This window comes from Geospiza fortis, unplaced genomic scaffold (assembly GCF_000277835.1).
Source record: "Geospiza fortis unplaced genomic scaffold, GeoFor_1.0 scaffold230, whole genome shotgun sequence".
In the NCBI taxonomy this organism is placed as follows: Eukaryota; Metazoa; Chordata; class Aves; order Passeriformes; family Thraupidae; genus Geospiza; species Geospiza fortis.
This window is the reverse complement of record NW_005054564.1, coordinates 616,491-643,519: the sequence shown is the minus strand read 5'-3', so window position 1 is coordinate 643,519 and position 27,029 is coordinate 616,491. Positions and strand designations below refer to the sequence as shown.

General features: G+C 42.8%; 1 protein-coding gene across 1 annotated transcript; it reads left to right on the top strand.

Moving 5' to 3' along the window:
• The first annotated feature begins 876 nt into the window (after positions 1-876).
• ITIH2 (inter-alpha-trypsin inhibitor heavy chain 2) lies at positions 877-27,029 on the top strand. Its single transcript, XM_005429662.1, has 21 exons — positions 877-1,079; positions 2,636-2,710; positions 7,650-7,685; positions 8,413-8,585; positions 10,101-10,205; positions 10,523-10,685; positions 11,187-11,294; positions 12,021-12,149; positions 12,807-12,923; positions 14,179-14,347; positions 15,996-16,121; positions 17,105-17,286; positions 18,580-18,765; positions 19,762-19,901; positions 20,118-20,290; positions 21,081-21,215; positions 22,976-23,089; positions 24,153-24,351; positions 24,758-24,930; positions 25,811-25,922; positions 26,685-27,029. The coding sequence occupies exons 1-21, from the start codon at positions 996-998 to the stop codon at positions 26,830-26,832; spliced, it is 2,847 nt and encodes a 948-aa protein (XP_005429719.1). The 5' UTR covers positions 877-995; the 3' UTR covers positions 26,833-27,029.

Sequence of the window (27,029 nt, the reverse complement as noted above, 5' to 3'; positions counted from 1 at the left end):
TATCATATCATATCATATCATATCATATCATATCATATCATATCATATCATATCATATCATATCATATCATATCATATCATATCATATCATATCATATCATATCATATCATATCATATCATATCATATCATATCATCAATCATCATATATATTTGGCTGCTGTTTTGTCCCAGAGTTCACACAGTAATTCTGTCATTTGCATTGAAGCTGCTCAGGCGTTTCCAACAATCCTTTCCTTGTGGAAGAGTGGAAGGGATACCCCAACAACTTTTCCCAAAAGGCATCTTCCTCCCTTCTTTCCCCCTTTTTCTTTGCTCTCTTTATCTTATCACTTTAAGCACCCAAAGAACCAGGGAGGCAAAACAAACCCTGTTTCAAAATCCCCCAGGAGCAACATACACCTCAAAACATCATCAGATGTTCTCATGTGACTGATTTTGGAGAATTGGAATATCACACAATCAGCTATGATTTTTTCCCCCAGCAGAATGGAGAAGGGGTGTTTGTGTGGGTCAGGCAGCAGCCCCAGGGTCTCAGCCAGCCCTGGGGGTTGGCTGGGTGGGAGAGCCCTTGGGGGAGCCCAGCTCTGCTGCCTCCATCACACTGAGAGCCAAACTTCACCTCCTTTGCTATAAACAGGCAAGCTGGAGCTCTTGCTGAGATCTTTTGAAGTTTTTGGACACTGCAAGCTCTGTGCCTAGCAGGAAATTAGTCAAACATCACGGGAAGCTGCAAAAGCAAGGAGTGAGCCTATCCAAGGCAGGGCTGTTATCGAGTGAGGACACTATTTGGATAACCCTTGCTCAGGCACCACAGCTCAGGCTTGTGTTGCAAGGCTAATATTTACCCGCGGCCTAAACAAAGTCAGCATTTCAGAACTTTGCTCAAAATGCTGCACAAACCTGGGCTGTTTCCTTGAACTTGTCTCAGAGAAGGGAAGAACTTGTGCCTGTACCTGTGTGAGCTGCTCTCAGGAGGAAACAAGCGGGAAGAAAATGAAGAATCTGAGCAGCTTCTTGGTTTTGTTCCTCATTTCTGGAGTCAGGAGCTTTGAGCTGGTGATTGGGGACATCCCAGATGTGAGTATTTGGGGGCAGGGCCCAGGTCTCCCTTCCCTGCTGATCTCTGGGTGGAAGCAGCAGGGAGCAGAATTGGGTCACTGCTTCACAATTCTCTTCTACTTTCAGCTGTAAATTTTTCTGATAATTGGTCTTCATTTGTCATTTGTAATGTTTTATTTAATATTATTAAATCTTAATATTACTATTTAATATTATTAAAGGGAGAGTGTGAGCGTAAGTCCAAATTTCGTCCAAGCAGTTTCATACTCTTACTTCAGTGTTGCCTTTTCTAGTGTGGTTTTAACCTTTAAATATTTAAGTGGGCTTCTGTACTCAGATCTTCAACATATTTTGTACCCTGTTTCCCTGGAATAAACAGAAACAGGGCACCTAGACATCTTTGTGAATGGAACCTCTGTGAACTTCAGCAAAGCTTTGTATGGAATTGGGTTTGTGTTAACAGGAATTCGAATATAGAGTGAATATCCTATTGACCTTACATTCCTCAGCAGAGGGATGAGAGAATTTATAAAAGTGACCATCAGTTATTGGGATAATACTATGATGAAAAGAAGTATAATTATAGCTTTGACTTTGAAACTGAGTGTAAATTTAAACCTCCAGGCTCAGGTGAATTTAGATTTGGTGTCTATACCCATTTCCACGTTGGAGTTTTGAAATATTTCTGTGAAGTCAGCAGGGATGACATGAGGCTTTCTTTTCCTTTGCAGGATCAATAAAAATCTTCAGTGAGCTGGGATATCTTATTTTTCTTATATTTTTACAGCCATTTTCTTGACTCAATGAGATTTTAAAACTGGGTTTGTAATTCCCAGGAAAAATATTCCAGACCTGTGTTTCTTTCTAATTGTAGATGCCTTATCAATTTAACATCAATATGCTTAAACAATTTAAATTAATTTTGTGGAAACATTTGTGGCTATGCTATCACATAAGCTGGAAAGGAACTCATGCACTTAAACTTTTTCTAAAAATTAAACTCATAATAAAACTTAATTAAGAGTATTGCTGTGGTGCGACCCACACTTCTAAATGAATCAGTGCAGCTTTGCACTTGGAAAAGACCTGATGTTCTTCTGCTGTCATTGGGGGAAATTTAGTTCTCAGGTATGTTGGTGTAAAACCAGAGAAAATTTCTACTGGTTTGAGCAGAAATTCTCTGAACTTCTGAGTGAGATTCCCATCTCACTCTTTTGAGTGATATCAGTGTCTGAAAAGCTGTAATTTCCATGGCTAGACCCATCCTGATGATAAACATCTGCCTCTTGCTCTCTGTGGTCATTTTGTGTTAAATATTACTCCTTGTTTCAGAAGGAAAGGCTGTAAAATGAATGTAAAGGTTGTGATTTTACAGGAGTTTATAGAGCTGGTTTGCCACTGAAGGAAACTGAATGTATGAGGATTTTTGTCTGAGATGGTTTGTGCTCCCCATTAGCATCCAGGAGAGGTAAATTCCCTTAGGAACTCTCCTGTAAAGTGCTAATCAATAATAAATCAAGTGATAAATCAAACAGTAAGGCAGCAGCAACTCTTTCTTCTTCTCCCTCCTCTAGGAAGTGGAAAACCTGATTGATCTGGAAATGGATGGATTTCCCTCAAGCTCCAAGGCCAGAAATGGCAGGTACCAGGTACAGTACCCAGAAATGCTTCGAAGAGAAGGGAAACCAGAATGCCTGGGGGCTCTCTCCAGGTGTCTTTTCCATCTCCAGGGTTGTGAGTGTACAACCATGAGGGACCAGCTGGTTTTTATAGGCATTTATCTGGCATTGAGACTTCCATATCTCTGGCTGGGACAAGAACTGCTGCTCTCCCTTAAGCACAGCAAGGCTTTGTTCTGTGTCTGTGCTCCTGAGGTGATAAACAATGAGGTACTTGTCTAACTCCATGTCTGGGGAAAATCCCATTGAAATAGCTGAGGTTTTTCCATGAGAAAAGGACTTCAGGCACTGGCAAGTGCAGGCTGTGAACCTTCAGTCCATGCATTCATATTTAAGTCTGGTCAAAAAGTGACACTCAGTGATGAGCTGGTGGCATCTGAGACCTGGGGAGAAAATTTGTTTGCAGCACACTGATGGGTTGCAGATTATTTTAGTCTGTTGGCTTGGGAGACAGAAACATTTAAAGCAGCATTGCAAGAGTTTTTCTGTGTTTTACTTGGTAGCAATTAATGATAATACTCATGAAATCAGTTGTTTGAATGTATTAAATTTTTCACTACACTGCATGAAAGAAATGATGATCAGAGTGGACCTTGTCCTCCACCAAGCTCTGAGCCTGTTCAATGTAGTGAAAATGAAAGATCCTCTCAAGTAATGTTGGATTTCCCACAGTCTTTGAAATCACACACAGGCAAAACTGATTTTCCTTTATCCTAAGGCTTTGGATGGAACTTATTGATACCTAAAGCCTGCATAACAGTGGAAGAAAATGGCAGATTTTAGCATGAGTATGAATTAAGCCTTGTCACACTTGCCAGTCCAGTATTTAAATAATTGAATCATGATCCAAAGAGAAATCTTTCCTGGCTGCACTCCTTCAGGGCATCATTTCTTTCCAATATGTCTCTATAAGTGCAATATGTATTAGGTTGCCTCTGTTTCCCAAAATACAGAGAGGCACAGACATATGCATGCAGTAATTTACAATTCTAGCACTGGCTTCATTATACCAGTTATTGATTTTATTCCCACACATTATTTCCCATCTTTTACCTATCAAATAAATCTTTGCAAACCAGTGAAACTAAGATCCCAGCTACTCTTGTATTAGTTGAGTCACAATAAAATATAATAAATTAGATTAAACTGGACTGTGTAAGTCATCTTGCGACAGCAGCAGGCACAATTATTTCCTGTTCATCACTACAGGAGGCTGTCTCCCAAATTATTTTTTCAGCACTATGCTTTCCTGCAAAGAGCTCACCAGCCCACTGGCAATGAGGCAGCAGAGCTCCCTGCAGACCCTATTGATTGGCTTTAAACACAGAGGATGGTTTTCTAGGTACAGATAAGGTATTCTGCTATTTTGCCCCTGAGTAATTCCCAAAATGCTGTGCCTCAGGTGTGTGCATGGTCCTCGTGACCACAGCAGCAGGGTGTTCCATGGGCTGGAATGCTGCTGACCTTGTGAACCTCTATATGGTGGTGCACAGCTCTTATCTCTGTTTGGGAGACAGATAAAGTGTCTAGACCTGTGAGGCACCCTGTGAGGTGGGATGTTCTGCAGCACATTGCCCAGACCTGGGTCTGGCTGTCCAGAAGAGGGTGAGATCTCACCTTTTTCCTTTTCTGCCTGCCTGGCTTCCCCTCCAAGAGAAGCAGCGCAGGAAGGATTCGTGGAAAGAGATAGGGTGGAATGATAGAATCATGGCATGGTTTGGGTTGGAAGGGAGTTTAAAGCTTATCTCATTCCAACGTCCCTGCCATGGGCAGGAACACCTCCCACACCTTCCACTAGACCAGGGTGCTCCAAGCCCACCCTACATGGAACATTTCCAGGGATGGGGCAGCCACAGCTTCTCTGGACATTCTCTGCCAGCACCTCACCACCCTCACACTGAAGAATTTCTGCCTAAATCAGCTGGTTGGAGACTCCCCCAGCTGCCAGGGTGTAAATGGAACCAAATAGACAAGGATCCATCTGCTGCACTGTGAAGACAATCTGTCTTGGGTCTGGAATTTCTCTTCTTGCACCTCACAGTAAAGATCCCCTGAAGGGAATGTGAAGATGCTCCAATGGATTTGGAGTGTGTTAAAAACTGCTTAGGAAATTACACGAAAATAGGTGAATTATGAGGGAACAGCACCTCAAAGAACTGGAAGGGCAGTCCAGGTAGATCATAGAATCACAGAAACATGGACTGGTTTGGGTTGGAAGGGACCTGAAAGATCATCTAATTCCAATCCCCTGCCATGGGCAGGGACACCTTCCAGTAGACCAGGTTGCTCCAAGCCCCATTCTGCCTGGCTTTGAACACTTGCAGATCACTTCTTCTTTTTGGTTTCTCCTGTGGGACATCTGCTTTTCAACAGTTTTCATGCCCCAGTAGAAAAGCAATTTCTGTCAAGTGCAGAACATCTGTGATTGTGCTCTCCTTATTTTATGAAATAGCTGCAATATCCATGCATAGTGATTTGAACAAAGATCACTTTGTTCAAATATCCATGTCCTGCACAGGTTTCAGGAGAAGATGCATCTCAGTATGTGAAGACAGAGCCCAGCATCTGTCCTTCAAACAGTTCCTGAGGCACATGTCTTCATTCTGATCAGAAATTTGGCATGCATGAGATGTGGCTCAAGATCCTGTTTTTGTGCAGTGATCAACAGGTCTGGATGTGGTTTAGAAACCAGGATCAGCCATGAATCCTCACGCTGGAAAAAGTTTCAGGGACCACAGAAGTCCCTGATCTCAATAATCACATCAGCACCCAGACCTGAAGTAGGATCTTCAAGGCCAGGTTGAATGGGGCTTGGAGTAACCTGATTTGGTGGAAAGTGTCCCTGTCCATGGCAAGGGAGGTGGAACTAGAGGATCTTTAGGATTCCTTCCAACCCAAACCCATGATTCTGTGTTTCCATGATTCTGGGGTTCAGATGCCTGAAGATAAAGGTACAGCTCTGTCCTCCTGGCCTGTTGGGGTGGCTGTCCTCTGCAACCTCTGAGTTCCCAGGGGTACGGCTGGCCCAGCCCACGTCTGATCTCTAACAACAGCCATGGGAATCACTATATGGGCATTGATAAGCTCCCTTTCCTTCAGATACCCCCTCTTCTGCACCAAAAACTATCAGGAGGGAAACCTGGGCATCCTGAAATCTTTAAAAACCATTCCTAAAGTGGGTCAGGAGCCCTAAGCTGAGAACCAGAAAAGTACCCCAAATAAAACAAAATCCCTGTGTTCTAAGGTCTTGATCTTCATCTTTCCAAAATTATTTTTTTTCAGTTAATGTTGGCTTAATCTTAATTTGTATTCAAGCTGATGGTGTTCCTTGTGCCAAGGGTATGCAGAGGGTCTCTAGAGAGCCATAAACTTCCATATCCTGAAATCCCAGTCTGAATGGTTCAGGTAGAGCCTTTAGAGCTAGAAAATGAAAAGCTGCATTTGTTCTCAGGCAGGGAGAAATCCTCTCCATCTGCCTTTAAAGGGTCCTTAAAATCATGTCTTTAACATGAACTTGCTGTTGCATCATCTTCTCTTATACAGCACAACATTTCCCTAAAACAGCATATTAATTAGATTCAAGTGAACTTAACAATTGCAGAGCAATCTTGCTGTGCACCATGGGATTAAATGATGTTTTCATGAGCATCTTCTGTGGTTTTGGGTCCTCTTGACCCTGGAGAGCTGAGCTGGCCTAGGTGTGATGATAACTTGAAAGTAAATCTCTGCATTAAAAAGCTGCATCTAGGTGAGCCAAGTTCCCTTTCAGGGAATTAACATAAACATTCCTTATGTGGGAGAGATTTTTTTGGAATTAAAGAGAATTATTGAATGACCACAAGATGTCAGCACCTTGCCATAGAAATTTCCAAATGGAGCAATTCATAGGGCAGGGGGAAAACCCACAACCATTAATGAGCAATTTTGTCTAAGTAATCCATGCATGACTAATTTCCATAGGCACAAGCATGTAAATGTAATATCGATTACACAATGGGTTTTTTAATTTATACATATTACATATAATACATAAATATTTTCTAATGTAAATGAACTAAAGAAGTCTGGGGTTTGAGGTTTTTTCACTTTTCATAGAAAAACAAAGAGAACTTTTCTTTAAAAACAAGTGTCTCTGAGGATGACTTTCTGCCAGTGTGATTTGCTTTCAGGAAGAATGTTTTTCTAAAAGAGAATGTTTTCTTTAAAAATAAAATAAAAGACAAAGGAAGAAAGCTGTCCTGTTTATGATAGGTTCTGAGGCACAGCTGGGAAATCACATGCTCCAACATCCCATATAGAAATACATGAAATAAGACAAAAGGAATATTCACACTTTGTCTGGGAACTCAAACTAATTCTCATCCATGTCCAGAGAAGGGCAACGGAGCTGGGAAAGGGTCTGGAGCACAAGTCTGAGGAGGAGCAGCTGAGGGAGGTGGGAAAGGGCTCAGCCTGGAGAAAAGGAGGCTCAGGGGGGACCTTGTGGCTCTGCACAGCTCCTGACAGAAGGGGACAGCCGGGACATATCAGGCTCTGCTCCCAGGGAACAGGGACAAGACAAGAAATGGCCTCAGGTTGTGCTGGGGGAGGTTTAGGTTGGATATTAGGGAACAGTTCCTCGATGAAAGGGTTGTCAAAAATTGAACCAGGTTTCCCATGGGAGTGCTGGAGTCACTATTGATAGAAGTATTCAAAAAAACATGTGAATGTTTAGTGACCCTGGCAGTGTTGGGTTAATGGTTGGACTTGATCTTCGATGTCTTTTCCAAACTTGAAGGTTCCGTAATTCCTTGTGATTCTATGATCCATAATCATAGAAAACAATTTTTAGACACTGATCCCTGCCTTGAAACAGCCAGTCAGTGTTTTAGCTTTGCTGAAATATCCCCTCCATATTTCTCTTTTCCAGCGGAGCACATCTGACTGGGGGTACGATGGAGATCTGGTGAGTATTTTTCTTCCTCTGTGGCAAATATTACTGAACAAAGTGTTTTTCTAGTTAACCTTTTTTTTTGGAAATCAATCCCTCTGTTTGTTCAGTTCCTTGTTTTTACTGCTGGTTGGGTATTAACCTATTTTCTTTAAACAGGGTGCTCTTTGCACAATACTATTGATACATCTGCTCTTGGAGGGAGAAGGGTATGGCAAATATGAAGAAATAAGCATCAAAACAGATTAGAAAAAGACAGGGTCTTAATAAAACAGTTAAATACTGTTATCCCCCTGCTGTGGTTTAACAATTTACAACACTAGGTCAGTAACCAGTGCTTCAAGCCTCCTCTATTTAGGACTTCTATGGAAAATGTGAGCTCTCTCCTCCTCATTATATGATGTTCAGAATTACTGGGTAGCTTTCCATGCTGGATTGCACTCTTAGAGTCATTCCAAGGACTGGTTGCATGGTAAAAAGCAAGGAAAACCTTGCAGCTTAAAAAATACCCTCTTTCAGCTGAAATGTTATAATGAACTATATTCATGTGAATATCCTGCCACAATTTCCAGGTAAAACATGGAGATGTCCTGAACTTGGGCCCATATCCCCTCTAGCTGCCATATTGTAAGGAGCAGCAATTAAAAAGAAGCACTGAGACTATAAAAATTGTTGATATTTTCCTCTAGGGCATTTTTTCCAGCGATGCCCTAAATTTATAGAGCAATTTTGTCAAATGCAGGTGGAGGATGATGACAAGGTAGGTCTGTACAGCTACAAGGTGCAATCCACCATCACATCCAGGCTGGCCAACACCATGATCCAAGCCAAGATGGTGAACAACGCCAGGAGGCCCCAGCCCATCATGTTTGACGTGCAAGTCCCCAAAGGAGCCTTCATTGACAACTTTACCATGTAAGTAGGGGTCAGGTGGTGTTAGAGTACAAGCTTCTCTGGGTTCCTCAGAGAGAGAGATGAATACAAGAGTTAAATTAAAACCTTTAAAAAAAAGATTTATTAAACCCCATAAATATGAATTAAAATTATAAGTTTAAATTTTAAGTAAATAGAAATATAAGTCATAATTTTAAATAAGTAGAAATACATTTTAAGTACCTTTAAAAACTGTGTTAACTAGTAAAGGCCCTAAGGCTAAGTTTAAAGTTCAATAACTTAACTCCAAACATAACAAAAACATAACAGAACTTTACTTACATCTCTAAAATAGATAGAACTATATGCATAAATAAATAGAACTATTCACATAAATAAATAAACTTATGTATGGAAATTTTAAGTAAGAAAACAAATAATATAATTAAATAAATAAATAATATTATATACATAGTTTTTAAAGTAAAAACTAACACTACTTTCACACATTAAAATTAAGTTTAGATTAGTTTAGAAAGAATATTTTAGAATCATGCTTTTAGCTAATTAGCTGTTTTATGTATAAAAATCCCCCTGTATTAGAAAAAGGAACAACAGGAAGAAAAAGAGAAGAAAGAAAAAGGAAAAACTATAGTTCCTACTACTACTAAAAACATCAGACTCTATATCAGAGAACAACTATTGCTACTACTACCACTGTTCCTACATGGAACCTTAGAACTCTGTACCAGAAAGTTTTTAATACAGACTTTAATACTTTAACACAGACTTTAATACCTAAAGCTCTTCACCTTTGAAACTAATTGTCATAGTCATTGTCATATTCATGTAGCAAACAACTTTTTAACAATTAATAACTACTCATGTTTATTTGAAGACCCAAGGCCCAACTAAAACTAAAGATATCAGCCTCATCTTCTGGGAGCATTCAATGGGCTGGGAAGGAAGTATTTGTAAACACAAAAAGCTCTTATTATTTTCCAGGTTCAGTGTAGATTTTACAGACTTTCTCAGGAGGTTCATGCATCAGTCAGTCTGTCTGTCCAGGTCCTCCTCTCCAGTAATCATGGTCAATATCAACAAAAAATGGACAAAAGTCTTAAACAGACTAAGCCTTGCCAGATCAAAGGAGAGAGACCCAAATCAGAGCCCTCACTGAGCAAAAACTGGCCTGGTACAGTTTCCATTCAGAGAGGCAGCAGCCAGGTTGCTGGTCAGGAGATGTCCTGATCCATGTTCCAAATAATCCATGGCATCAGGAACTGCCTTCCCTGCCCAAAGCATGGGGAAAGTGTGAAGGAGCTGGAGAAGAGCAGATCCTCCGCAGAGCACAATGGTGCTGGCTACTTGAAATAAAAATCAGGTAGGGAAAAAGATAGAGCACTAGTGAAAATCAGAATTCATTACTTTGGGGTTAAATAAGAACCTTGTTATTTCATTTCCCACCAGCTTAGATTTCACTGATGTAAACTGAAGAAACAGTCCTCGATTGTAAAGTTGTTTCTTTTGCAAGCTGACTGTGTTTCTCTCTCCTAGGGATATCAATGGTATCACATTTACCAGCCATATTCGGGAAAAATCTGAAGCCAGAAAAATGTATGCTCAAGCAAAAGCCAAAGGCAAAGCTGCTGGAATAGTCAGGTATAAACACTCTGGCATATGGGTTTTGTACTGAATTTACCCACAGGAGAGCTGAGATGCTCCATCCCAGGAGGGGATAGATGAGGGGGAATCCTGCAAAGGAAAATGCTTACTTACAGCAGCTCTGCTATTTAATTGTCATGGATTTAACTGTGTTTCAGCTTTCAGCTTGCTAAAACACCCTGTGCTAGCAAACAACTGCAGCTCCCTGACAGAGGCCACAGTTAGAATCAAAAACCTCAATCTAAACCAAAGCTCAACAAAGCTTTTCCTTCTCCTTGTATTTTCTCCAAATAACCCCACAGCTGATTTTTCAGGAGCAATGCCTTGGACATGGAAAACTTCCAAACTGAAGTGAATGTGCCCCCAGGAATGAGGATCCAGTTCCAGCTTCACTACCATGAAATGATCCGAAGGAAGCTGAGCTCCTACGAGCACGTCATCTCTGTGAAGCCAGGGCGCCTGGCCAAGCACTTGGAGGTAAAGCAGAGCTGGGCTGTGTGGGAAGAACCCCACAGGTGAATCCTTGCTGAGGAAGCACCCATGGTTTTCAGGGAGGTGTTCCTGTTCATGGCAGGGATCTTGGAACTGGATGAACTTTAGGATCCCTTCCATCCCGAACCATTCTGTGATTCTAAAGCAAATCATGGCTCTGGAGGGAGAACCAGAGATCATCAGCTCTCATAGGACACTACCTCATGAAGCTGGGGTTTTTGTGAAAAGCACTGTTCCAAATAAATAGCAAGTACTGTTTGTTTTCCTTCAGTCAAGTTTACACAAGGGTATAAAAATGTCAAAGCTTGTTTGGTCCTGACGTGAGTCAGTCACGATTCAGGAGATTCTCAGCTGTGTTTACAACTGGGGACAGGACACATTTTTCCTCACTAGACCAGGTTGCTCCAAAACCTGTCCAACCTGGCCTCGAGCACTTCCAGGGATGGAGCACTGCCATCAATAAATGACCTCTCTTCCTGCCCTTAGGTGGATGTCCGGATCATTGAGCCGCAGGGACTGCGCTACGTGCACGTTCCTAATTCACTTGGGGATCACTTCAATGGAATCACCACCATCTCCAAGGGAGAGAAAAAGGTAACCAGTCACAGACTGGAAAAAACAACAAAATCTTCAGTTTTCACTCTTACTCTGCACAGTCCTGGCAATTTTTTGTACCTGCTGGAAGCATGCAAAAATGTGGCAAAATCTGTCTTTAATTCCATAGTAATATGCCAGACAGTATTGTTTCCTGATATTCAAATTCACCCCCATTCCTAGTTCAGCTAATTATTTCAGAGATACTATGTGTCTATATTAAGTCTTGTCTTCTCAGGCAATTTCAAGTTATCCAGTTAAAACAGAAAAAAATGCCATAAAGTCTGAATAATCAATCACATGACTAATGAAAATGTTTCCTACTACTCAATTCACAGACAAATGGCAATCCTCTTTTTTGGGGGGAAAAAGTCAATTGGAAACCTATTAAAAATGTTGATAAAATTGTGGGTAGTTTCAACTAGGAAAATGTTAATAAAACCCAATGTGTTGCTTAATAGAAGTGGTTTGCACAGCTCTAGTTGAAATTCTTGGTGCTGTAGATGGGTCATGTGATTTGTGTCACAGTTGCTACTACTGAATCAACAAATCCAGGCAAACCTTAGTGCTGTTTTTCTTCTGAAGTGACAAAGTCAATTTTCCACAAATAATGAAAGCATGAAATCAGTGAAAATCAGACAATTCATGAAGATGTGGAGCCTCTTTGTGTCAACCACCCCCTCTCCCACAACACCTGGCTGACTGATGGTCTCTCCTCATTCCAAGGCTCACGTTTCTTTCAAGCCAACAATGGATCAGCAGCGAAAATGCCCCAAGTGCTCGTCCACGGCCGTGGATGGAAATTTTGTGGTGCAGTACGATGTGAACAGAGAAACCACGGGGGGAGAGCTGGAAGTAAGTGTGGCTGCTCAGCTGGGACCAGAGAGCTGTGAATAAAGGAATTGCTGTCCTTCAGCAAACTGTGCTAAACTTCATCCTTCAGGGAAATAAGCATGAGGACAAGCTCTGTATCCAATTGAAAGAACAGAGGGATTTTAAGTGGGCAGAATGGATTTATTTAATTTATGACTAAGACATGGGCTTACATATAGCAGGAGAAGATTCCTGTCATGTCCAAAAGCCAATGTCTTTATACCTGGCAGCACTCTGGTGATTTAATGTGGAATCATAGGATGGAGTCATTGGATGTTGTACCAATATATCACAAGGAGACAACCAGAACATCACTATTTTTATGTTAACATGAAGCTGAGTTATGAGGTTGAATTATTACAGGCAGAAGAGTCTTTTTCAAAGCATTTTTCATTCCTCCCTATGCTAGGGCATAGAAGTTGTCTGAGAACCAGGCTCTGCTTTTATTGAGCAAAAATTGTGTAAGGCTACAGAGACGTGCAGAGATGAAAGTTAGAACTGGCCAATAAAGAAAAGACAAAAGAGAAAAATAATTAGCTCATTAAGAAAATAAGAATTTTCTGCTCTGTCGTTGTCTTGAGTTTTCTGAAATCTTCACTATAACTCATTTCACTGGGATTTTTTTCTTTTATTTTACAGATTTTTAATGGCTATTTTATTCACTTCTTTGCTCCAGAAAATCTTGATCCACTGCCCAAAAATATTTTATTTGTTATAGATGTCAGTGGCTCGATGTGGGGACTAAAAATGAAACAAGTAAGTATTTGACCTCTGATGCAAAATGAATGCCCTGCCAACTTTCCCCATGTGCTTTACCATGCAGTTCTGTACCACGCTGGCATGTAAAATTAGCAGCTTGATTTGGAGATTATTTGGAACCAAAGACTTCATGATTTTACCCCATTATTTATAGTGCTTCTTCAATGTTTTAAGGAAGAGGTGGTGCCAGATTTTAACTCTAAATTTAAATTTTAAAGGACAGATCACAAGATATTTTGCAAAGGTTCTGGACCCCCTTTTTCTCTAATGCTCCATACTGAATTCTGAGAAAGTCTCAATGGGGATACTACATCCCTGCTTTCCAAACATGGATGAATTGTTGACAGACCACTGAAGACCACTAAGGATTGTTTAGACAACATAACCCATAAAGGGAAAAAAATGCTAAAATAAGATATTTTAGTCTGCAAGAGAAAATGCTTCAAGAAAGATAATCAGCCTCCAAATAGGCAAACAATTTTTCTGAAAGGGAAACTCATCAACTGACTTTCATGCCCAGACAGGGTAGAATAAGATGGAATCAGATGGATTTGCAGGAGGAGAGGTTTATCTTATATATTAGGGAAAATCCTGTAGGTCTGAGTGAGGAGTCTGGGAAATTGTATATTATGTGTCACTGAAGGGTTTTAAGAGCTGACTGGACAAACATTAGCTGGGGATCATCCAGGTGTATTTGAATTTCCTTCCAAGCAAAATAGTAAGGCTTGGCAGATTGCTTCCTTGGGGAAATCAGTGCTGCAAAACTGGGATACAGGTTAATTGTCTCTTGTTTAAATCACACATCTTCAAAGAGATGTTAGCCAGCCTGAAACAACTGTGTTGCAGACAGAGCTAAGTCTCCTGAGCTGATCTGAGCAGTTGCTCTTTCCTGAACCACAAATGTTTCTCCCTTTCACTTCCCTCTGTGTTAGCAGGAGTTACGCAAGAGCCACAAATTTATTCTTCCTAATTGCAAGTTGAACCATGAATTTATCCTTCCTAATTGCGAGTTGAGCCATGAATTTATCCTTCCTAATTGCAATTATTCTGTGTTTCTTTGGTGAAAATTTCAACATTATGCAAGAAATACAAAAAAAAATTTAAAAGAGAGATTTGGATAGCAGATTCTAATTTGGATTTCAGTGCTCATGTGCTTATTGCTCATAGGCTTATATTTTCCTGTGGTCACAAGTTAAGAAGAGGCTTTCATGACAGGAAGCATAAACCTGTCTTCTCTTAAACTTCTCCTCAGACCATCGAGGCCATGAAGGCAATCCTGAGTGAGCTCCGTGCTGCTGACCAGTTCTCCCTGATCGACTTCAACCACAACGTCCGGTGCTGGAGGGACAATCTGGTCTCAGCCACCCCAGCACAGGTGGAAGATGCCAAGAAGTACATCCAGACAATCCATCCCAACGGGGGTATGAGGTTTTGATTGCAGGGTGCTCACAGAAGTTGGATATCACAGGAATAGGTGGCTCAGACAGCCTTCAGACTGTCAGAGTATTCCTAAAAAAAAGAGTCTGATTCCCAAAATGGAAAAAGCATGCTTAAAAGAAGAGCAAGAATTGCAGTTTATTGTATTAGGGGATGGGATAGCATTTCCTTCTATGGCAGATACAACACAGACCACAGAACAGCTGCCTTTAATCTATTTTACCTCCCACCTCAGAGATCCCAAACACCACTGAAGGATGAAGTCCATCTCATAGGCCTGGTTGAACAGGCAGGCGAAATATTCCCTAAGCAGGGAACCACAGTCATTTTTCCTGGTCTGGCAGCCAGCTGCACTCGAGCCAGCAGTGTGCCCAGTGGCCAGGAAAGCCAATGATGTCCTGGCTGGGATCAGCATTTGTGTGACCAGCAGGACCAGGCCAGTGACCCTCCCTGTGCTGGGCACTGGTGAGACCACACCTCCAGTCCCATGCTCAGTTTTGGGCCACTCTCAACAGGAAGGACATTGAGGGGCTGGAGCATGTCCCGAGAAAGGCAACAGAGCTGGGGAAGGGGCTGGACCACAAATCCTACAAGAAGCAGCTGCAGGAATTTAAGGACATGGTTTAGTGGTGGGCTGGGGTTAATGGTTGGACTCAATCTTAGAGGTCATTTCCAACCTTAACAATTTAACAATTCTATGAGCTACTAAATGCCATGTGGCCAACTGTTTATCCACTTTGTGCATTCATTCCCTGTCTGATAAACAAGGACAGATGCCTTTTTCATCTGCACAGGTCTTAAGAATGAGCTTACAATGATTTTATTCCGCCACTCTCTGAAGTGCAGTTCTGGATTTGTTATTCAGTTATTTGTGCATCAATAGTGTGGAGAGACTCCCCTTACATCAGAGCTTTCGGGTCCTGTGGCACTTTCATCTCCAGAAGTTTTCACTACAATGAACATAAAGTTATAGACTTGTCCAAATCATCAGTGTGCTGGAAATAGGAAACCAAGCTCTATATATGAGTGACTAACTTTGTTACCCCAAAAGAATTGACAGATAAGCTTAGAGATCAGCTCCCATCCTGCAAAGCAAGTTTAAATGCAGCATTTTATTATCTTGTCTCTGGAGCTGCTGACTTATTTCTTTCTTGACCAAAAAAAAAAAAAAAATCCTATTTGCTGACTGCTCAGCCTTCAGGTTTCTGTTCCTCTCATCCTGATTTCTTACTCTGCTCTTTCTGTGTCACAAATCAAACCTTAGATAAGCTCAGCAAACACAACACCTCTTCTTGTCCAAGGAACAGGCTGATGGCCAGAACAGGAAGTTTTTCCATGCTCTCATTCAATCACCTGCCTGCAAACCCAGTAATTCTTCCCACACCAAGGAGTTCCCAACACCACAAATGGTCACACTGGAATTAGTGAGGGGCAGTGGAGGAGCCTCATGAAGATGACAGCCTGGGATGAAAAAGGGAACCAGAGTGCAGAAAGGTGTACCTAAACATCAGAGAGGAGGGGTTTTGCTGCCTTGATCCCAGCTCTTGTCCCTCTTAACTCCACTAGAATCTTAGAGCTGATCTGGATTCAACAAGAATAAAAAACTTGTTTTCTTCATTGTGTCTTTGACAGGCACAAATATCAATGAAGCTCTTCTCCGAGCCACCTTCATCCTGAACGAAGCCAAAAGTTTAGGCATGTTGGACCCAAACTCAGTTTCCATGATTGTATTGGTATCTGATGGAGACCCAACAGTAGGTAAGGATCCTGGTTTGGGTGAGAAGAAAGGCTGGTGGGGTAAGCCTGAGAAAAGCAACAAGTAGACAATTTGGCAGTAAGTTTAAAAAATCCCATTCATCTTTCTTCCAATGCCTTCTGCTGCCCTTTTGCCAAGTGCTAGGAGTGTCATGGGGCTTTGCACAGAAGCTTTAGAAAGATGAGCAGCTCGTTGTGCAGGTTATGATTTTTTTGCAATTTACAGAAGTGCACAAGTCCTGTGGGACAGGTAATCAAAACAACCTTAGAGAAATTGGACTTTTGAGCAACCTGGTCTAGTGGAAAGTGTCCCTGCCCATAGCAGGAGGCTTGGAACTGGATGATCTTTGAAGTTCCTTTTAATACAAACCATTCTATGATCCTATGATTGTACAAATTTTCCTCTTCCTATGAGCTTAGCCCACACAGATCTATGGAGTCACAAGCATAACATCAAAACCAGGAAAAGAGAGTGGAAAAATTAATTGAATTTGGTACAGGTCAAAGCAATTTCTGACTTGAAGAAGTCAGGTCCAAAAATTCTGCCATTAAAAATAAGCCTAAATGTTCTCTGTCATCTCAGTGATGACAGAGAACGTCTTAAGTATGAGAAACAAAATCTTCATGGAGATGTCTTAATCTGCAAAGAGCTTGAATCACTAATTCTGGGAGAACTCTAGATGTGCTAGAATTTCAAATCCCTCTAGGATTGAAAGAGACTAAGAGCCCTGAATATACAATGAAAACACATCAGGTACCAAAAAAAGTGTCCAAAGGGATCGTCTTCAGTGCAAACACTTCGTTAATCTCTATCCAGGAGAAGCTCAAACGTTGCTGTAGGCAGTGGAAATCTGGCATTGAGCTTGCTGTCTGGATTTCCCTGATATCCAGAGAGAACCAGAGACACAGGGAGAGCAGGAACATGCTCACCTTGATGGAGTCTTTCCTGTTGCTCAGGTGAATGTCACCCTCTCTGTGTCTCCAAGGTGAGCTGAAGCTGACAACCATCCAGAAGAACGTGAAGCAGAGCATCAAGGATGAATTCTCTCTCTTCTGCCTCGGGATTGGGTTTGATGTGGATTACGATTTCCTGCAGAGGATCGCAACTGACAACCGCGGCATGGCCCAGAGGATTTTTGGAAATCAGGAGACATCTCTCCAAATGAAGGCGAGTTTCTGCCTCATTGCCTCTGAAACTCTCCTGTTCTGTTCACAGCTGTAGCTCCACTAGCAAGAAGTTCTCAAAACCCATCATTTCTTCTGGACAGTCCTGCAAGATATCAATCATATTTTGGTTTAAATGGTCCTAGTTACAGTTTTACTAATATCTAGAACACATACTTTACTTCCTTGTGTAGGATTAATATTCTATAAAACAGCCTTGACTAGAAAAAAGATTTTCTGAATTAAAATTAAGGCTTGGATGTTACTTTAGACCATTTCATCACTAACAAAAACCCATAAATGCTAAATGATAATCCAGACTTGGCCAATGCAAGAAAAAGTTCAACTCTATCTCTGGCTCCAAATCAGTGAGCAGGAATTGCTGCTGATCAAACTCTGACATCCTTGTACTGTTACTCTTCCCTGGTTTCACCACCTATACAAGAATCAGATGGGGAATAGCTGTGTGTCTTACACAGTAGCCCAGAGATGTGTGTGGGATTCAGGCCCACACACATCTGTGCTTAGGACTTTTAGGTCTGGGAACAACATAACCCATGGACTTCTGACCATCCTTTGACTTTCACAAGACTTGGACCAGATATTCTTGCTGTAGCCCCTTAAAAGTGTGCAAAGTATAAAGTCTGCATTCAATGAGATGAAGAAATTTGAGGTATTTGCTGGGTCCCCAGGACGAAGGAGGAAATGGTGAATCTTACTCCATGTTCTTAGAAGGCTAATTTATTATTTGATGTAATGATATTCTATTCTATTCTATTCTATTCTATTCTATTCTATTCTATTCTATTCTATTCTATTATATTATATTATATTATATTATATTATATTATATTATATTATATTATGCTATACTAAAACTATACTAAAGAATAGAGAAAGGATACAGACAGAAGGCTATAAAGAATGATAATGAAAATTCGTGACTCTCTCCAGAGCCCAAACACAGCCTGACCATGATTGGTCATTAAGTCAAAACAATTCACATGAAACCAATGAAACAATCACCTGTTGGATAAACAATCTCCAACCACATTCCAAAGCAGCAAAACACAGGAGAAGCAAATGAGATAAGAATTGTTTTCCTTTTTCTCTGAGGCTTCTCAGCTTCCCAGGAGAAGTATCCTGGGCAAACAGGATTTTTCAGAAAATATGATGGTGACAGAAATTCTCTCTTGCTCCTTAGGACTCCAGGTTTTGTCACTTGCTGTTCTTTCAGTAAGAGTGGCCTTGCAAGAGAATCACTTCAAACTCACTTCTCTGCCTCCTTCCCTCTCAGAATTTCTACAACCAGGTCTCCACCCCGCTCCTGAAGAAGATTCAGTTCAACTACCCCCAGGAGTCAGTGTCAGATGTCACCCAGAGCAGCTTCCACAACTACTTTGGTGGCTCAGAGATCGTGGTGGCCGGAAAGGTGGACACGGAAAACCTGCAGCACTTGGAGAGCATCGTCACAGCGACTGCAGTGAGTGAAGGTGTCCCTGGGACACCTGCCCAGGGGGTTTGGGCTGCTTCATTCCCTCCTGTGTGCAGTCTCTCCGCTGAAGGTTAATGCCCAGTGGAGGGTTTTGCCCTCTTGGGTTCTGGGTGGGAATGTGGGGATACTCATGGGGAGATCTTTCCAATAGTGTTTCACAATAGCTTCAAGTACAGCCAGGAATAGTCACTCCCTGCATCCTGCAGCCTGCCAGGGTAACCTCCTGCTGATAAATTTACCGAAAGGATTAAATCCAGACAAAAGCATGGATTTTCCTTCATGCTTTGTGGAGATGCAGGAGTGATCCGCTAAGGTAACTCCTTTCATGACTGAACTTCCCACCATCAGGGAGTTCAAGGTGGTGGATCTACAGCATATCAAGCCCTAGCAGTGCCCTTTTATTGTGATGAGCCTTTGCCTATGTTTTCAGGGCTGCCTTTCCAGGTGGAGTGGGTGGGATGGGAATATTACATTGAGACCCTTCTTTCTGAGGAGGAACAGAATTATCTGCACTCTTACAGGGCTTAGGAGTTATCATTTGTCAGCTGTTGGAAAAAACCCAAACATCTTCAGTATTTTTTTCTTGCCAAAGCACAGTGCAGTCCAAGGGCCTGTGTGAGAAAGTGAGAAAGTAGAATGTGGTTGGTGTTCTTCAGTGGAACTGGATGTGAAAAAGCCTGAGGAGAGGATTACAGAGCTCTGTCAAGAGCTTCTTCTCTTGGCATGAGGTAGCACCTCTTGGGCTACTGCTAACAGCTCCTTGAATTACTTTAATCCACTGCCACAGAAGTGTCTTTAGCAGAAGGACCTCCTGCTCCAGCTTCCCTGTCCATTGCAGTCAGGCCAACAGTGCTGGGACTTTCTGATCTAGAAGTGACCAAGGGCAGAGCCAGAGTGGGTCCTTATACCAGCCAAGAGGGGAATTCCAGGCACCCCATTCTCCTGGCTCCCATCCCTCATCTTTCTGTCTCTCTGACTGCGCAGGCAAACGCAGAGCTCGTCATGGAAACCCTGAGAGATGTTGAAGAGCTGGATGGATTCATGAAGAAGGACAAATATGCAGATCCTGACTTCACCAGGAAGCTGTGGGCCTATCTGACTGTCAACCAGATGATGGCAGAGAGGTGAGGAGCAATGTGCTCAAACAGGCCAGGCTGTGGGGCCGAGGGAATGAAATGGTGGAGATTCCCCTTATGGAGCCTGAGTGAGAGCCGTGGCACAGCTCAGGATTAATCCCCTCAGCCTTTTCTCTTGGCTCTGTGACCCCTCCATGACAGAATTGCCATGGCAGCTGCCCTGTAGAGCTGCTAACCAGCAGTTCTTCTCCTGTTTCCACCCAGAAACGCAGCCCCCACTGCAGCTTTGAAGAGGAACATCACCAAATCCATCCTGCAGATGTCTCTGGACCATCACATCGTCACCCCCTTCACGGCCATGCTGATAGAGAATGCTGAGAAGGATGAGATCATGCTGGCAGACCAGCCCAAAGACCCCAGGAAGGGCTGCTGCCCAGGTCAGTGTCTCGCTCTGACCATTTACCATGTCTCTCCTATTCTGTGAAACAGCCTCTGGTCTGAATTAGGGATGCAAGGATGAAGATGCTGACAGATTTCACATGTGCAATCTTCAGCCCTGCTGTTCTCCCCCAGCTCCTCTTTCCCCTTACTCCTCTTCAGAGCAGGTCAGCAGATGTGAACGTCAGTCCAGCACATCAAACAAACCAAGTTTCATGGGTTGTTTAAGATCACAAGTTACTTTGTCCTGTCTCCATCATGGCGAAGGCAGAGAGAGCTCTAGTCCACAGGAACATGGCCACAGATATTAAATTATTGCACTTCTCTGAAACCTTTATTTACATGGATCATCCCAGAGCATGCAGGAAGAGTCCTGTCTTTTCTCAGGCGCCTCAAACTCAGGACCCAAGTCAGCAAAGCTTTTACCATATGCTGAAATTGTGAAAGTCAGCTTTTTTCTTGGCAAAACGCTTCAGCCCTTACCTTGGAGCCCTTACCACTTTGCTAAAGTGGGAGCTGCTCTCATGAATGAGAGATAAAAAGCCAGGCTCCATTTTTTCACTGCTAACTTATGGTGAGCTATCTACCCTCATAAGTCATGTTTCATTGGTGAAGACGCTGGTACAAATCCAACTTTATGACACCACACAAATCCCTTGTAAATGGTGTTGCACCTGTTTTACATTGGTATAACAACATCAGGCTTTGATCTACTGCAGATGTTCTAAAAATTACCTTATTAAATATGTCAGCACTTAGAGAACCCTAATTGTGACTGTCATCTAACAGGAACCCTGGGATTAACTCCAAATGCACCCAATAACAACAAAGGGATCCCAGCCTGGGCCAATGTCACAGCTGTGCCAGTCAGCTTCATGCCTGAGCAAAGGGGCTCACCTGTGTCCTCTCTGAGCATCAACAGAGGTAAAACCTACAGCATTTCTCTGCCAAGAACTCCAGACACATCAACACTCATCACCTAACCACTCACTCATCCCTGGAAGTGTTTCAGGCCAGGCTGGATGGGCATTTGAGCAGCCTGGTCTGGTGGAAAGTGTTCCTGCCCTTGTCAGGGGGGTTGGAACAAGATGCTCTTTAAGGTCCCCTCCAACTCAAGCTTTTTCTTTATAAATCATGGAGTAATTTTGGTTTAGAATAGATGAACCTGTAAAAATATGCTGTAAGCTACAAGGGTGAAACAATTTTGGATCCTAATAGGATCTAAAGTGACCTCATAAGCTCCTGTGTGCTTCCCTGAGGCTGGGGCTGTTTGCTGAGCTTAACTTTAGCTTCTCTGCATTAGCAAAGATGCCTCCATTGTAAATGACAGATGAAAGCTATTGTGGAGTTACTGCTGTTGTAAATGGCAGATAAATGTTCCGTGGTAGATAAAAATCTCTGAGTGCACTGGTGACTGATGGATCCTGTTAATTCTTGGGCCTTTGCCACAGTTTAGTGGCAGTTTATTTGAGCAAGCTAGCTGTGAGAACCACTGCCCATAAACACGGTGTTGCTACAATAACTCTCTGTGAGATGTGTGTATTTATGTAGTGATTACACAAAGAGCTCTCAAACTCCTTCTCAGCGCAGGGAAATGCCAGACACCACCAGCCCAGCAGGAGCTGGGCAGAGCTCTGCACTGCAAGACAAGGCTGGAAGCAGCTGCCTTCAGTGATGTTTGTCTCATTTGAGGCAAATTTTAAGGGGCATATGAATTTCTGAGGGGCTCAATCCTGTCAAGTTGTGTGAAAAATGCGTATTTTATGATTGGATTTTCACAAATATCCAAATGAATATTATATGGGTTGTGTTAGAAAGTTATGCTGTATTAATTTTCTTAAGTAGTGTGTTAAATATAGTTTTAGGTTATAAAAAAATGTTAAAATAGAAACTATGCTATGTAGGTTACTGTTTTTAAAGAAAGGACTCACACTGAGATAGCAGCCACAGGACACCTGAATCTTTCAGAGAAAGAGAATTTATTGCTCCATTATCAGGAGAAATGAACTTCTTCCCACCTTGAAGGTGCTGTTAGGATTCAGAGGAAGAAGTTGACGAAGACCAGACAGAATCCTGTGTTTGAATGGAATTTATGCATCATGTATGAGGTGTATGAATATGCAACAGGCTGTTGCTTTTAAGGGTTAATCCTCTGTTAACGTGGGTCCTTTTTTGGGCTTGTGTTGCCCAGAAAAAGGTACCTGGAGGTCCGTAACTCTTTGTCTCTATTGTCTCATATTGTCCTAATTATTATTACTCTAATTGTATTACTTTTTTTATAACCATTTTATTACTATTAACCTTTTAAAATTTTAAAAACAAGTGATTGGCGTTTTTCACAGGTTGTTAAATATACTGTGAGAACCAGTCCTGGATTGTATTCCTCAGTGGCATTAGTAGGCAGGATGTGGTTTTACCTGGCATCACTGCATTTGGCAGCTCTCAAACCAGGAGTGTCACTTCCTTCCCTTAAACCAGAGAATTGTATGAGGAGGAAATGTCTGAGGGCCTTTTGTGAGGAGCATCTGAGAACTTTCTTAGCTACCTTAGGGTGGAAAGGGCCCTCATTTTACTATGAGGAACCCCAAAAAGTGCTTCGAAATCCTTTTGAAAAGCTTTTGTGTCTCTCCCCTCTAGTGCAGGTGCTGACCTGCTTCTCACACTTATTTGTTTCTGTGTTTCAGTGGACAATGACCCACATTTCATCATCCACCTGCCCAAGAGCCAAAGGAACATCTGCTTCAACATCAACTCAGAGCCTGGGAAGATCCTAAACTTGGTTTCTGATCCTGGCACTGGTAAGGGTGCCAGGCTTTATAAACATGGCTTATTTTACAGCATGAATTTTTTCTTTTGGTTCTGAAAGGTGTTTGGAAGGACCAGGGGAATTACCTACAGGAGGGACTGTGTGCTGGCAGGAGTGTGATCAGCAAGCTGAGGAAAATGGTTGTTTCCCTCCACATCTGGAGTATCATGTCCAGTTTGGGCCTTGCCAGTACAAGACAGATGTTGACAAACTGGGCTGAATTCAGTGATGGCCATCAAGATGATTTTGACGCTGGAGCAGAGGACAGAGAGGGAGAGGCTGAGACAGCTGGGTTTGGTCAAGGTTAAGAAAAGAAGTGGTGGATCCATGGTGGATCTTGTTGGTGTTGTTAACCATGTGGTCAGAAGGGGAAGGTGAAGCCTTGCACATCTCCAAGGTGCACAGCTAAGGGGCAAGAGGCTGCAGAAACAAGGTGAAACTCAGAGTAGAAGTGAGCTACTGGGGGAAACCCTTTCACTGTGAGGATGGCCAAACACGGGGAAAGGAGCCAAGATCATGGAATAACAGGACAGCTGAAGTTGGCAAAGACCATAAAGGTTATCAAGTCCAAATTTTAACCCAGCACTGCCAACCCCACCATGAAACCATGTCCCCAAGCATCACATCCACAGGATTTTTGAACATTTTCAGGGATGGTGACTCCACCATTTCCCTGGGCAGCCTGTTCCAATGATCACCCTTTCAAGGAAGAAACTTTCCCTAATTTCCAATCCAAACCTCCCATGGCACAACCCGAGGCCACTTCCTCTTGTCCTATGCATCCCTTACACTACACCTGAAGGGGTTTTGCTCCCACTCCCAGCAAGACCTAACAGCAATTCCCACCAGATTATTGTGCTAAGGGGTGAACAGTAGCATCAGGAAGCAATTTAATAAATTATTCTCTTCTCTTGGCTGCAAAAATGGGAAAAACAGGGCATCAGAAGGGTTCCTGTTTCTGTTGATCTCATGGTGGTCCCTGTTGAGATCAGGACTCCAAGTCTCCAGGCAGTGCTCCAAGATTGAGGCAATATTTCCTTCTCTGCTCTTCACAGGAGTTGTGGTCAATGGGCAGCTCGTCGGGGCCAAGAAAGCAGAGAATAAGAAACTCAACACATACTTTGGCAAGATTGGGTTTTATTTCCAAAAGAAAGGCCTGAAAGTGGAGATAAGCACGGAAAAGATCACGCTGAAAGATGGCTCATATGCCATCACACTGAGCTGGGCTGACACAGGGCACATCATCCGCAAACAGTGAGTCGAGCATTTTTCACCTGCTCCCACCCACCTAATTCTGTTTGAGATACCCTCAGGGTTCCTGCCGTGCCTTGACTCACATCATCCAGGAGAGCTGTGCTGGACACCCTACAGCACTGTTTAGGCAATGGGCCACACCCAAAGTCTTTATTCACTGTAGAAAGAGCTTAAGTTTGTAGGGGAAATTAGAGTACCTCAACATGGGGGTGAAGTGTCTGCTTGTTAGGCACTGTCCTGCCAGAATGCTGGGCACTACTCCCAAGGCTCAGGGCTTTTAATGGAACCTCTGACATATCTGCCATCTCTGTGGGATTGTTCTGGATGCCAGGGTGAATCTCAAAGGGCTGGGAGCTGTTGTGTGGGCAGATGAACTGACCCTGCCGTTTTGGTCCCTCTCTGCCAGGCTCCTCATATCTGTGAAGAAAGAAAGCAATGTTACCATCACTGTGGGGGAGGAGATGTCCTTCATGGTGTTGCTGCACCGTGTGTGGAAGAAACACCCAGTGAATGTTGATTTCCTGGGGATCTACATTCCCCCAGAAAACCAGTTCTCTCCTGCAGCCCATGGGCTGATAGGTAAGGGCTGGGGGCCAGGCAGTGGGAATGCTGGGACACTAGGAACGGGTTTTGCTAGATCTTGGAGGGAATTTTACAGAATCACAGACATAAAATATCCTGAGTTGGAAGGGACCCATAAGGAGTCCAGCTCTTGCACAGGACATTTGCAAGAATCCCACCATGTGCCTGACAGCACTTTCCAAATGCTCCTTAACTCTCATTTAGTGCTGTGACCACTTCCTGGGGAGCCTCTTCCACCCCCTGAGTGAAGAACCTTTTCCTAATATCCAGCCTAAACATCTCCTGGCACATCTTCCTGCTGTTAATTTGTTGGTGACTGTGTCCTGATGGAAAAGCTGTGGAAATCATTCAGAAAGAGAATAGGGAAATTCTTGTAATGTCCTGGAAGCCCCAGGGACATAGTGGAACATCAGGGACCAGGAGATTATTCCTTATTCCACCTGGGGAAGAGGTTTTCAAAACAGACCTGACTAGACTTGGTGTCACTGAGACAGGGCTTTACCTGCTTGGCTAAAAACTACTGCATGTTGAAAATAAAAAGACCAAAACAAACTCCTTAAAACTTTCTGAGGAGATTTCTATGCCAACATCTGTAATCAGCTCTTCCCTAAATGACAGCCCTTTTTGGCAGTGGTATAAAACAAAACAAAGCCTCAGTTCATAAGGCAGATATACCTTCTGAGTCCTGGACCCACACAGAACTCCTTTTGAGGAGCAGAGGTTATTTTCCCAATTAGTGAGAGACAGTGCTCTGTGATCCATGCAGGATTGGTTTGCCTGCTGGAGCTAGTATGATTTTCCAAAAGTGCCTGGCAGCAGCTGACATGGAGCTTCAAAGGTCAGGGCACACAAACAGCTTTAAACTCTCCCTGACCAGGTCAGTTCGTGTCTGAACCAGAAGTGTCAATCCACCACCAAACACCTGGGCAAGCTCCAGAGAAACCACAAGCCATCATGGAAGTGAAGGGCAACAAGTTCACTGTTACCAGGTAGGAATCATGTGCTTTATTGCTCTCCTTATAAATCAGTTCTGTCCTTGGAGCTGCCCAGCCTGGAACCCCACGGAATAGACCCATAAAGTCACAGAACTGTAAAATTAATTGCATTTTGTGGTTATTTCCACTTTGTGTTGGTGGAAGACCCATCTCCCCATTTTGGAAGAACAGCAGCAATGTTGAGCAGTCTCGGAATTTCTGCTGGTCAGAGTGACCCCGAGATGCGTTAGAAAGTCTCTTTGTCTTCGACTGCTGGGCTGGGAAAGAGGCTTGTACATTATCTTTTTATACTAAAAACTATGTGTACGTTATTTACAATAATTTCCCAATACCTATCACCTATGTTAGACAGTGTGTTTGTTCCTACTCTAAACCAAGCCAAAAATGCCACCATCACAGCAGAAGATGGAGGCCAAGAAGGAGAAAGACTGGACACGCCCAGATTCCTCCATCTTGCCTCCTGAACCCCCATTCTAAAAACCCCAAAATTCTACATTTTCACCTGGTGCTAAATTCACTATCATTCTACTTAAACTTTCATGGCTTGTAAATCCTCATATAAGGTTTGTAATTTTTTCCATGAGTCATAGTCAAAGGCACAGGGGTCTTGGGCTCTGTGCCAAGGTCTCTGAGCCCCCTGGCAGGGGCTTGAGCCATCCAGGACAGCCAGAGGGATGTCCTGGCTTCCGACAGAGCAGGATGTCTCTGTGTCTCTTTGCCATGTTTGACCCTCCTTTGGCTGTCCTCTCCCTGCAGGGGCGTGCAGAAGGACTACAGGACAGACCGTGTGCTGGGGACTGACGTGCTGTGCTGGTTTGTGCACAACAGTGGCAAAGGCTTCATAGATGGCCACTACAGGGATTACCTGGTCCCCCACCTCTACAGCTTCATGAAGAAACCCTGAATGCTCCAGTTTAGTACAATAAGTTCCCATCTGCTCCTTCACGCCCAAACAACTCCTCTGAGCAGCAGGTGTCACACCAGGGTGACTGGAGGTGACCCCACCACTGTTTGTTTTGTTTTATTGGTGTTTCAAAGATATGTAAACTCCCTTTTCTGCTGAGAAATTAAATCTGTAATAAAGTGACATGCTGGGTTGGA